The 14,005-nt window shown below is 47.6% G+C and overlaps 1 protein-coding gene across 13 annotated transcripts in view; it reads left to right on the top strand.

The window, feature by feature from the left end:
- LOC137416224 (uncharacterized) overlaps nt 1-14,005 on the top strand; it is a 178,136-nt gene that overhangs the window by 52,495 nt on the left and 111,636 nt on the right. For 12 of the 13 annotated variants that reach the window (XM_068101752.2, XM_078770042.1, XM_078770039.1 and 9 more), the window contains exon 2: nt 12,334-12,544. In XM_068101752.2, coding sequence (XP_067957853.2) covers nt 12,334-12,544 — 211 coding nt within the window. Of the gene's footprint in view, nt 1-6,170; nt 6,396-12,333; nt 12,545-14,005 lie in introns of those variants that run through there. The other variant, XM_078770046.1, reaches the window with a different exon arrangement.

The raw sequence follows: 14,005 nt of genomic DNA, 5'->3' as shown, positions 1-14,005 counted from the left end.
AGACTACCCGGGGTCGCACCCTGCCAATCGGCCTCTTTAAACTATGTGGTTCTAAAAACCTGAATTCCCATTGCCCACTCTGCGGTGCCCTTGAAATTTGGGCTCACTCCCCAATTTTTCACTCTGTGCCTTTGCACAATTTCGGGGCTGGATCGTGTGGTTCTACTAGCAGGTCTACCTACCTGTGCACCTCCGCCACTGAAGTCGCCACCCGAGCTTACCTGCTCCTGCGACTACCTAAACTGGGAAAGGCCCCTCCTGGCTCTTTACCCCCTGATGCCCACCTTCGCATTGGGCAACCCGGGTCCTTCCTTTGGATCCTCGGGCCCCACTCAACAACTCACGACTACCCTAACTGGCTCCCAGAGCCTACCTGTGGCCCCACCTGCCCGACAAACTACCAGAGGCGGAGTGCCCCAATAACCAAAAGCACCACTTAAACCACACGCCCAGCCATTCCATAGTCTGACGCACCCAACAAAAACACTACGTTTCCACTACCTGCACCACAGGTGTCAATATCCAAACAATTTACCTTAGCCCACAACCTGACTTTACACTACCCCCCGGGGCTTTCGCGAATGGGTGCTCCTCCCCCCATTCACTCCTTTGCACCATACATTCCACACCTTTTATGTCCCCACCAAGCATTCCACAGCAAATATTCTCACACCATTTATTTCGCACACCACTTTCCTCGCACACCTTTTGTGCGCACACACCTTTTTCCATACACCTCGACACAATTCCATTTGTCAACACAATTCCTCACACACACACAGCATCATCTATCTAACTACTTCCCCTAATACTCGTGCTTCCCCGTCGTCCCGTTACACTATGCACTCCCTTCGTCATTATCAACCATCTAACCTCTCCACTATAGGTACAGTGTCACTACTTAAATCTCATGTCTTCTAAAGTCTTCTAGATCCCTAACATTATCCTAGCCCTCCCTCGGCTAGCTTCGGTGCCCCATGGAGGTAACCATTGCTGGCCCCCCATGTGCCTTTCACTGCCAAAGGGGGGGTTATGGATGGGCCGAGGTGCAGGGCCCCATCCCTGCGCGGGGCCTCGCGGTCCCATGCACGATGGCCCAACCGGCCCCGGGCGGAGCACCGCACCTGCCAAGGTGCGCGGCTCCGAAATCTCCTCCCTCCCCTTGAACCTCGCCGATTGCCTTTGCCGCCACGTCACGGCACCAACCATACAGTGCGGGGGCCGGCACGAATCGTGCACGTCGGTCCTTGTGAAACCGCCACGGCATCGATCCCCGCCGGTCCCTGCTGCACACCACTCCCCGGGGGCTCACGTATGCTACCCGTCCCCCTACGCGCTACCCCCCCGGTCTGTGTCGATGCATGAGCCACGTCCTCACACCTCACGACCCACTCCGCACTCGCACACCCAGGCGTCCCCGCGCCTCCCATACACTTCGTTACTGCACATTCTTTTTTTACACACTCAGGTGTGCATTCTCCCTCATGCTCCGTACTTGTACCTGCACACCTAGGCGCACTCATGCCTCTCACATACTTCGTTACACACTCTTCCCGCACACAGTCTAACACCTACGGGTGTGCACTCTCCTGTGACACACCCAATCATCGCACACTTTTCTGTTACACACTCCGTAACACCCCCGGCTGTGCACTCCTGCACACACTCTGTAACACGCTCTCCCCGCACACAGTCCAGTGTGCATTCTCCATCACACTCTAACACCCTCGGGTGTGCACGCTCCTGTTATACACCCAATCATCGCACACCCTGTCGCACACTTTTCTCTCACACGCTTCAGCGCACACTCTCACTCGTACCGCGCACCAGTCGCCCTCGTACACCGCACAATGGACCTTCCGCGACAGCCCGGGTTTCGGCTCTGTCCCAAGCGCGCCAAAAACCCTTTCGCGCCATTATTTTTACTCACCTTGGGGACCTCCTTTTCCGCCAGCACCTGCAAACATTTTATTTCGTTAGCAAGCACGGCATCACGGTGTGAATACGAACTTTGTACATATTCCATCTCCTTCTCCCGTGATTTATTTTTCTGATTCTGCCGTCTCTTCGGCCCCAATTGTTTCTTCAATTTGAATTATTTATTCGACGACCGCCGGTGCGCATAAAATTTTTTCGTCCAATTCGGCGACCGTCGGCTCTTCTACACCTCGCGTCACGGTTTCTATAGCCCCGGTCAACTTGGCTGTGCCTCGCCAAAGCTCGCTCCCCCACGCGTTCCTCACATCGCTTCACCTCGTCGCGCGCCACCGCGACCTTCCCGCTCAACCTGCGCCCAATGTCCTCCCCCATTTCTTTTATTTCTTTTTTTGACGCCACCCTCATTTTCTCCAATGTCTCCCCTCGGGTGTCCATTCTTTCATTCATTTCATCCATGTCATTCTTTTGGGCGTCTATTTTGTTTTCCAACCCTTTTAACCCATCTTTCATTTCCTCTGTGGATTTGTCACTTTGGGCGTCCATTTTGCATTCATTTTGCCCTTGTTACATCTTGCTTCGTCCCTCATTTCTTTCATGTCCCTCATAATTTGGGCCAGGTATGACCCAATGTCGAGCCCGGTCCACACAGCGGAACCGGCTGCCACCGCCACGTGCGAGGCGCCTCCATTTTCTACCCCTGCTGCCGCCCCCTCTTCTGCTTCCTCCATTACCAACTGTCTCTCTTGTGAGCCCTGGGTCATTAATTCTTCCTCTATTTCTACCCCCACCGGCATTCGACCGCCTTGGCTAGCCATGGTACGAATATAAATTTGGCTTTTAGCCTAAATTTCGTCCGCTCGTAATTTTGAGTGCGTGAAGTGCACTCCCGGTCCAATCCCACTCCTGACACCAAATGTTACAGTTTCTGCGTGACCCTCCTGCCCTTACCAAGGGGAGATTAAGCCCCTTGTTATTTTTGGGTCATTGCAACCGAGAGACTTGAATCGCCCCTCCCGGGCAGACGCAGGGTAGGGTTCCGGGACAATTCTCGCACGCACCTAAATACCTTCGCCGCCGCGGAAGCGGGGATCAAGCCTCGCACGAGCCACGCGTAATTTGGGTACGTCCGAGCGGATGATGTACCACGTGGTCCGTGCAGATCTCTGGTATTGGAACCCGATTAGAGCGGTTTTATTCGTACCACGCTTAGTCAATAGATGGAAGGAACGAGACGGTTGAATAAAAGGAAGAACACAGGTTTAATAATTATTCACACTATTATGTACAAGGATCTGTCGAAAGCAGAGACACAGAGCAGAACTTAAGCAGTCTTAATGTATCCCCAGACACGGGCCCGATCACATTCACAGGGGGAAATGAAGGGAGGATGATGTTCACGTGCTGAACGCGCCGACTTGGTCGTCCAGGAACGGCTTCGCCCGGCGTGGCTCTCCCTGGTCACAGCACGTCCCTCGATGAAGGCAAGCAGGCGGCGGGAGGGATCCTTGCAGAGCAGGCAGGCGGGAAAATGTACGAAAATGAAATGTAAAATGACTTTTTTGTTCGTCATGGGTATGCGATTCTGCCTGCAAAGTTTGGCCTCGATCTGGTCAGGCGTTTTGGAGAAAATTGGATTGTAGTGTTTTTCACTCAAAACAATATGGCGGCTGAACCACGTGACCTGTGACGTCATAATTACCATTAAAATATTCTGCAGACCGAGTCCCTCCTATGGTAAAAATTTGCTGTCAATCGGTCCAATTATTGCAGAGAAAATGGTTTTTAAAGGAAAACAGAAAAAAAAATTCCCTAAAAAACTTCCTGGATCCGGAATAATTTCCTGAGCTTCACCAAAAACTAATCATTTCTTCCTTATCCCAAGTGCAATCATCCCACCAACTTTCATCCAAATCCGTTCAGAACTTTTCCAGATATCTTGTTCACAAACACGCACGCGCACACACACACATGGACACACACACACACACGGACACACACACACACACGGACACACACACACACACACACACACACACACACACACACACACGGACACGAGTGAATGCATTACTCCCTGGCGGGAGTAATCATCTTTATTCTATGCGACAAACAAACAGCCAAACGGACTCCAATGCAATGCCCTCTCCTCTGGCAAGGGTAATAATTGTATAATTTGGCGATCTTATTTTAATAGAGCAAATGTATATGGTTATGTATGTTTATCTTATTATAATAGAGTAAACGTATATGGTTCGGTATGTATGTATGTATGTATGTATGTATATGTATGTATGTATGTATGTATGTATGTTTATATGCGACGAAAACGTCGTCTTCTTCAAATGAAATTACCACCCTCTTAATTAATGCTTCAGTCACATTTGGCTCTGCGGCCGTAGGGTCTAAAAAATCTACGGCCACTATCAATTATAGGGCGGCCGCAGTATTTCCACGGTCACACAATGTAGCAGTCACATATGTTTTTATTTTTCGGGTAGCCGCACGGGGTATTTAGAAATTGTGGAGACCGAAAACGTGGGGGTGCGGTACGGTCTTTGATTTGATGTCGCACGGTGACCTTAGGGCGTCCCTGCGGCGGCCATAGAATTTTCAAGGTAGCCTCAAGGTGCCCGCAAGGCGACCGCAGGGGGTCCCTAAGGCGAACGTGCGGCCAGACGGACGGTAACGAGTGGGTATATATACCAGTTCGTTTTCATATGTATATCGTCGTCATGGCTACGGCTTGTCGAATTGCTACGGCCACCCTAGAAATGAAAAAAGTTATAACTCCGCGCTATAATTCCACGGCGACCCCTACGGCCTGTAAAAGATAGCCATACGCCCTAAGGCCACCCTGCGGCCACCTCAGAAACTCTGCTGCCGCCACACGTTTCTGTCAATTTAGGGGGGGGTACGGCCGCCGTATCCTAGCCGTAGAGCAAATGTGACTGAGGAGTAACCCTCTTAATTGCGTTAAGACTGCTGAGACCCCTCAGACCTTTGATGACCCTTTAAGTCCCCCAAGACCCTTCAGACCACCAAGACCCCCAAAGACCCAAAATACCTTTCAAGGCCCTAAGGCTCAAAAAGACCCTGAATATCCAAAGACCCTGAAGACCCAAAATACCCAAAGACCCTTAAAGACCAAGAAGAACCAAAAGAACCTTAAGACCCAAAAGCCCCTGAAGACCCCAAAGACCCAAAAGCCTCTGAAGACCCTGAAGACCCAAAACACCTCAAAGATCTAAAATACCCTTAAAGGCCCAGAGGATCCAAAAGACCCTGAAGACCCAAATGGCCCTGAAGACCCAAAACACCATGAAACCCCAAAGACACCGAAATGGTCAAAGATGCCCACCCCTCTGAAACGACATGTGGTGAGGCGTGCTGAGCGCGCCGAGTCACGCTAGTGATAATAACGAACTTATAATCCCCGCCCTGGCCCAAGCGCATGTGTTTTGTGAAAAGTAAGCTAATGCATAATCGGTGCTGCAAGGCGTGAAGACCAATGAAAATTAAGTCCAATGGACCAACAGGCCCACGAGTTGGAAAAAAAATACTCCTTCACCTGTGAGTCACTCCCATTTAAATGCAGCTCTCTTTTATTCCTTCGTTGTTCTTTCGGAATTCCTTTTTTTTTCTGTTTCGTTCAATTGCAAAGAAAAAACTTTATCCGTAACTTCTGAAGTGTCTCTTCATCTTAGTCTTGGCTGCTTCGCCTCGGTTCGAATCCCGACGCAGCTGCAAGCTGCCATTCCGGTGTTTCACGGGCAGGCTGACTCGACAGTGTGTTCCGTCCTTCGAATGGACGTTAAGCCTGGTGTCCCCGTATGCTGTCGTTAGTATCAATCATGCAGTGTGTGTTCTATTACCAAGCAGCTTGCCAAGCCAGCCGTTCCTTCTGAACCGTTTGAAATGGAATGCTTGCGAGAGAGCAATACACCGCCCAGAAGACTTTTTCCCAGGGAATTTTATATTTGAACTGTATTATTTGGACAGTCGTTACAATAAGTTTCATTCTTTTGACGCAGTCACAATAAAAAAAAGTTGCAATGCTTAAGTATTCTGCCCAATCCGTGAGGAGAGGGGCGGATTATTTTGTGCTCTGCCCAATCCGTGGGAAGAGGGGCGGATTCTTCGGTACTCACTACTCTGCCCAATCCGTGAGGAGATGGGCGGAGCTTGGCGTGCGTGGCGTCACTTCCTTGTCATTCACGCGTCGTGTTTGAAACTCGTTTCCAAAATGAACGGAGGAGTGGTGAGGGAAGCGAACGAAACAGCTGAAGAAGAACAACGTCATCGTAGACTCGCACTGGATGCAGCAAGAAAAAGAATGACGCGGGAGAAGGAAACGGCTGCTGAACGTCAGCACAGGCTCGCACGGAATGCGGAGTACCATAGATTCAGATGGGAAAACGAGACAGCTGATGAACGTCAACACAGAAATGCAAGTTGCAGTAAGTGTTTTTGCTCAAGTCCTTCACGAACCGGCTGTCCATGCCTGACGATCGAATGAAGGTATCGCAGCAATGTGGAATATATTGGTGCTTTGTTTGGAATTCACCTTTTTGTCGTTGTCATTCAGGAAGTGGTTGTCCATGTGTGACGTTCGACTGAATGAATGGTCGGATTAGGGTTTAAAAGGCACATTGATGATTTTACACAGTTTTGGGGCCACCCACCAAATTTTCTGTGCAGCGATTTGGGTCCCTGCACGTGTCCGAAAATGGGTAGGACTTTTCATCGGATTTCTCAACTTTATTCGAAATGTTGGCCTCCCTCCCGTACTCAAACACTGGAACAGTCTTCCTCGAATGTTGAGGATGCTCAGTCTGTTGAAGCTTTCAAACAGCGTCAGGACGAGTTTTGGTGGGATGAGCGTTTCTCATTTCACTGACCGTCAAACAATCGTGAGCACTGCATCCTGCACCACTAAGTGCAGGAGGATCTACAGGACTACCTTTACTTCCATAGACACGATTATGATGATTATGGTAATCTTACTATTACTAAGATTCACCAAATGTCCGTCTGTCCGTTCGAAGGTACCGCAAAAACGGCTGAACCGATCGCAACGATATTTTGGGTGGGTATTCTTGGGACCCCTGGGAGTAAAATAGGCTATACTGTTTTTCCAATTTTTCAAAGTTTTCCAATTTTCCAGTTTTTTCCAAACACGATGGAATAATATTTACCGATATGAACAGTGATGTGGCTTTTATTGAAATTCTACAAATACTGTTTAGATTTTGATGACAATTATGAACCTGCTGTGAATGCGGAAGTGGACAGATGCCATCAATACAACAACACAACAACAACATGCATTTTAAGGCTATGTTCCCTGCTAGAGCGGGGGTTAGCCTTGCGGTCCCCATGACAATCTTCTCCATTTTGCCCTATTTTCTGCATCTCTCCTTGTTAACCCCCTTGCCCGCATTTCTTCTTCCACCATCTTTAGCCAAGTCTTTCTCGGTCTTCCCCGTCCTCTACTTCCTTCTATATTAACTTCCATCACTCTTCTCAACCTGTCACTTTCATCCTTCCTCAATACATGACCAAACCATCTCAACCTGTTCCTCTTCACAGCATCAATCACAGGCAATATTCCCATCATCTTTCGCAATTCATCATTTGTCTTCCTCTCTCTCAACGATACTCCGCACATCCATCGAACCATTCGCATTTCCACCCTTTCCAGCCTTCGTTGCTGCTCTACGTTCATTACCCATGTCTCGCTCCCATAAATCATAATACTTCTCACACATGCAGCATACACCTTTCCCTTCAGCTTCAGCGACACTCTCCTCCTCATCAGCACGCCACTCAGTTCCCGAAACTTCTTCCATGCACATCTCACTCGAGCAACCGTTGCCGAGTCTGATCCACCTTCTCCATTCAGCATGTCTCCGAGGTAGCAAAATGTTTTCACACCTTCCAGCTTCACGCCGTCTCCAAGATCCAACTCAACATTTCCTCCATCTGCAGCTCCCTCTGTGCACACCTTACATTTGAATGTAGCTGCCACACTGGTTAATGACCCTCTCAGACCACTACATTTTTGATGAACCCACTCAGCACACATTGTACATTGAATGGAGTTCACTCCGACACCCTTCCTGCACACAGCACACGGCCACTTCCCAGTTCTTTCCACCTCACCACATGCTTTACCACTTGCCATCACCTTTGTCTTTCCGATATTCACCTTCAGACCTTTTGTCTCCATACATTCCTTCCACTTGTTCATCTTTTCCTTCAGTCCATCCATACTTTCCGCAATCAACACCAGATCATCTGCATACAACAACTCCCACGGTAAACCCTCCTTTACGGTCTGAGCCAGCACCTCCATCACAGCTACAAATAGTAGTGGACTTAGTACCGACCCCTGATGCACTCCCACCTTCACCTCAAACTCACCACTGTTCCCGTCCTTCGTCATTACAGCTGTGCGTGCTCTTTTGTACATTGCCATCACTACTCTGATCAACCATTCCTCCACTCCTAACTTCCTCAATGCCCATGTCAATACTTTGCGTGGAACCCTATCGAATGCTTTCTCCAGATCAACAAACCCAAAAAACAACTTCTTCCTCTTATCCATGTACTTCTCCTGCAACTACCTCACAATGAAAAGCGCATCTGTCGTTCCTCTTCCTGGCATAAATCCAAACTGCATTTCGTCGATCTTCACTTTCTTCCTTATCCTCCTCTCCAGCACCCTTTCCAATACCTTCATTCCATGCTCCAATAACTTTATCGCTCGGTACGAGCCACACTCCAGAGGGTCACCTTTCCCCTTGTATAGAGGGACGAGGGTACTCAGTTCCCAATCCACTGGAATGCGGCCTTCTTTCACCACCAGATTACAGATCTCTGTCATTCTCTTCACACCCCAACTTCCTGCTGCCTTCAACATATCTCCCACAACTCCCGTCGGCCCTCCCGCTTTTCCACTCTTCATTGCTTTTATCGCTTCCTCAACTTCCTTCTCAGTTATCTTCTCTGCCGGTCCTAAAACTGGGTTACTCTCTATGTTGCCATCCCATTCATTCTCTGTATTCAACAGCATTCCCATATATCTTTTCCATCTTCCTTTAATTCCATCTGGGTCGACAACGATTTGTCCCACTTCATCCTTCAAGCAACTCACCCCCATCACATCACACCTCTCTTTCGCTATCTGCTTTGCAATCCTGAATACTGCTTTCTGACCCTCTTCCGAATCCAAGCGTTCTCCGAACATTTTCCTACATGCCTCCTGCGCCTTTGCTACCTCTTTCTTTGCAGCCTTCCTGGCTGCCTTATAACTTTCATGCTCTGCTGTTTCTGCTCCCGTACCCTTCGCCTTCTGCCACTCTTTGAACTTCTTCCTCTTCTCGTCAATCCTCCTTCCAACCTCAACATCCCACCACCATGTTTCCGAGTGCCTCGGTGGTCCTTTTGTCCATCCACATACCTCACCAACGGCTCCCAACAGACTAGCTTTCATTGACATCCAACCACTTTCAAGCTCAACCACATCATCCTCTACCCTACTCAGCCTCTCTTTTAATGCCTCCCTTACTGTCACCTCTTTCAACCTCCACACCTTCATTCTCGGTTGGTACTTCACCCGCCGAGCTCTCCTCGCACCTTTCACCCTTATGTCGCAGACAACCAAGTGGTGCTGTGAAACAGCCTCCTCCCCCGGGATCACCTTTGTGTCCCGGAGGTGCCCCCTATCTCGCCGACGCACCATCAGGTAGTCAACGGTTGTTGTCGACCCACCTGACGTGTATGTAACAAGCTTATTGTCCTCTTTCTGGAACTGAGTATTACAAATCAACAAATCAGCTCCATCAGCAAACTCCAAAATCCTTTCACCTTCTCCATTTCTCACACCATATCCGTAACCCCCATGAACTCCCTCAAAACCATCCATACTCCTTCCCACATGTCCATTCAGGTCTCCTCCCACCACAACAACTTCCTCATCTTTCACGTTTTCCATCAGCTTCTCTATCGCACACCAGAACTTGTCCTTCTCTTCATCGCTTCGACCAACCTGCGGAGCATATCCCGAGATGACGTTCACCAAGAGCTTTCCAATCATCATTTTCACCATCATCAACCTATCACTCACTCTAGTCACACTCACCACACTGTGTACAAACTCCTCAGAAAACAGGACACCAACACCATTCACGCCCTCCGGGCACCCTTGCCACACAAACTTGTATTTCTGTCCCTGCCTACCCTTCACCATTCTCACACCACTTCCCTTCCATCTCGTCTCTTGCACACAACATATGTCCACTCTTCTTCTGACCAATACTTCCACCACTTCTCCTGATCTCCCTGTCATTGTCCCCACATTCCATGTCCCAAACCTCAGAAACCGATCTCCACTTCGGGCTGCACCCTGCCCATATGTACTTGTGATTGTCATGGTTCTCTTTTTGAGGCAATGTTTTTTATGGCCGGATGCCCTTCCTGACGCCAACCCTCTTAGTCGTCTCTTACGACACGCAGGGATACGGTGTACCTATTCTGACCAGGGTACACACTGGGAAACGTTTAAAACATGTAAATTCTGGGGGGGGGGGGGGGGGGGCGTCAGCATCATGGCTGCGGTTTAAACATATTCCAGCAATATCCAAACAGAACGATGAAAAAAAACAATCCGGGAAAAGTCTCCAAGCGAGAACGTGGATTTGACAAAGAAGGAGCAGAGGCGGAAGAAAACGAGATACAGGGGGCGGGGCACAAGCCGAGACGAGGAGGAGAGCGAACAAGCACGTGTCCGGGAGGAGAGAAAGAATCAATATATAATTATTTGTCTAGGGAGGTGAGGTGAGGGGGAGAAAACAAAATAAAAGAAACAAGCAATACAGCGAAGGAAATAAACCAAACCGACAAAACACCGACGGGGGGAGGGAAGCCCCAAGTCACCAGGCCGCGCACGAGGTACGACTCAGAAAACGATTAACTACACACAAGTTTGCACGAACCACAAACCAACACCAACTAGAAACACACAATAACACGTACACAGCAAAATAACCAGTGGAAATTTGACAAAGACATGAATCGGAAAACACTCAAACTTCGATGCCGTGGAGAGCTCGAAGCACGCCTCACTCGCCCGAGGAACCGGAAGTCCCATCAATGCGCGGGTTTAATAATATCCAAATACAACCGTCATTCAATCGTAATGTCAAATCGTTAAACGTTAATCGTGTTAATCGTTTTGTTAAAGTATCAATTGATGATTGGAATTGAGTGAATACAATTACGATTTTGAATTCGTCATTGTGTTCACCCGACCGTACGGAACTCACATTAGGATTTAAATATTTGTTTATATCACGAATGTTGTTAAAAGTTATTTTTTTATATCAATGTTATTTCATTTCTGATTGGAGTTTTGCTGTTTGGAATGAAAAAAGATATCGAGTTCAAGTGAATGATGGAATGCCGTGATGATTTCTACTTTCTAAACCTGAATTTGCGGATCGCCATATGCAGTTTCGTCATTGACTGGGTATGGAACAAACGTAGCCGTTTGTTTGCCAACAGGTACGTTTGTCATCGAAGTCCTTCACGAACTTGCTGTCCATGTCTGACATGCGACTGAAGGTGCTGCAGTAATGTGGAATTTATTGGTTTCATGCTTTGGCATTCGCCGTTTCTGCATTGTCTGTTTGCTTCTGGCCTCCCACCCATGCGTAGCATGGGTACCTCACTAGTGCATCTAATGTATAAAGCTCGTTCTAACCACGGACACATTCATTCACTGACGGATTGATATTGATGTTCGGTACCTTCCACTTCCAGGTTTCGTAGAAATTGACATACAGACAAACAAACAGACAGTTAGAATAACACACGTGATCACCTTCCCTGCACTGTCCCATCTCCCCACTTTCCTGCACCCTTCCATCTCCCCACTTTCCTGCACCCTTCCATCTCCCCACTTTCCTGCACCCTCCCATCTCCCCACTTTCCTGCACCCTCCCATCTCACCACCGTACCGCACCCTCCCATCTCACCACCGTACCGCACCCTCCCTTCTCCCCACTCTCCCACACCCTCCAATCTCCCCCACTGATAACTTCTAATGAGTTCGTTTTTGAGTAATATTTGCTTTGATGAGTAGAGTGTTGATGTTGGTGATAATAGTAAGTTTTCTGAATCCTTTTAAACTGAATTGTTCCAACATTTGATTTATCGTGTATATTGGGCTTTAAAAGTGTACATTTATACCCCTCCTTGGACATACATGGGGCTGTAAGGACCTTGATGTTTGGGGGAAATATAGATTTTCAAGGAATACTGTTCATATGCTCTGATGTTTGACAATGATCTGTTTTATATTTAATCTGTCTGTCGAACTATTTTGACAAACAGCAGGATGAGAGCCAGCGCGTAGATGGGAAACGGAAGCTGGACTGCCAAGCTGCACCACCTATTTTTGTTTTCCGTAAAGCTCTCAAGCCAAGGACGTCTCTTCAGGAATGTTCCGATAACATTACAACACGGAGATTTGTGAAGAAAAGAGCCTTCTTGCCAGACCACTCTTACTGTGCTGCCTTGCCCGCAAATTGCTCAACAACGGACCGTAAGTTTTCATTGTTTAGTTTTACTGGCTTTTCCTCTTTGACAACTTTCCTATTCTTTTGAACAGCAATAATAGATTTGCAGGAATCTTCTTTACGGGCAGGCATTTCTCAGAAAGAAGACAAAAATTGCACCTGTGTCTGAAGGAAGCGGTTCAATTTGGCACTTTTAATATGAGGTAGGCAAAGCCTAGAAATGAACGACACCTTTTAGAATTACCCTTTAGAACCCGTAAAAATTACCATTGATAATTACCCTTTAGAATTACCTTTTAGAATTGAACACGGTGAGTTAGAAAGGTTCTTCAATCACACGGATTGCTTAATCTCAATATTCGTCCGTTCAAAAATTATGTAACGCTATTTTAAACTACACATTATGGCCAGGACTGTGTAGTTAGCAATATATATTTTTTTTTTTCGTAATTTGCGTAACGTAAGGCAAGACATAATTATGTAACACTTGATTACCATCATTTTGTCTCAGTGCTGTGGTGGGTGAAGTCACGTGACAGATGTGGGTGTGGTTCGGCAGCCGTCCGACCATGTGGGAGGATATTTCAAAAATATACTTCCAACAAGAAGCCCAACAACCACAGCAACGCTAAGCTCTTGTAGACCTGCGACATGTCGCAAGTAAAAATACCATACAATACTACAGTTCAGCATTTATTTGAACGTAATCATGCAGCTTCATGTAATAATACCTCTTGGGTGAGGGTAACGCACAGACTTCGACACATACATACAAGCTGTTTTAATTTTTTTTTTTTTTTTTTGCATGGGCTGAGGTTCATAATGGAGCTAATGGAGCACATACATGGACATACCAACGAGATAATAGTCATAGGGAGAAGCACTAGATTAGAAAGGTGGTGAAACATTAGCTTTAAAGGTGATGGGATTAGTATTTTTATTTTATTTTATATATTGTTGCGGATCTCGTGTTACGGCGCTCCCCTTACCGAGGGGGGGGGGGGGAGGGTTAATCCCGTCGTCTATTAAGCTGGCCGTCCGAGTCCTAGAAGTTATCTCGCTCCTTTGCGGGATTGAGATTGACCAGGGTGACTGGTCAACGGGTTCCCAGATACCTTTGCCAACCTCTCCGCAAAGCAGGACGATACTTCTGCTCGAGCCACGGACAAGATGGAACATTGCCGAGCGGTTTAGCAATCCGAAGCTCGAGCCGTTAGCAATAAAACTAACCCGATTCTGAGCGGTTCTAATCGTGCCACAGGTACTCAATGGGGAAAAGACAAAGACGATCGGATGAGAGGAAACCAAAAGGTAAGGAAAGAACAAATATGATTTATTAACTACACTAAAAGAGGAAACGAAAGGCCGCAATGTACAAAATAAGGAAATAAAAGGACATAGGGCAACCTTATACACTCTCATATAACATGCCCAGGACAATACAAACACACTTACACGAATGGGGTGGTGGTGGTGGTGGGAAGGAA

This window comes from Myxine glutinosa, chromosome 1, assembly GCF_964187855.1.
Source record: "Myxine glutinosa chromosome 1, kmMyxGlut1.1, whole genome shotgun sequence".
In the NCBI taxonomy this organism is placed as follows: domain Eukaryota; kingdom Metazoa; phylum Chordata; class Myxini; order Myxiniformes; family Myxinidae; genus Myxine; species Myxine glutinosa.
The sequence above is the reverse complement of the archived record's forward strand: the minus strand, read 5'-3'. Positions and strand labels throughout refer to the sequence as shown.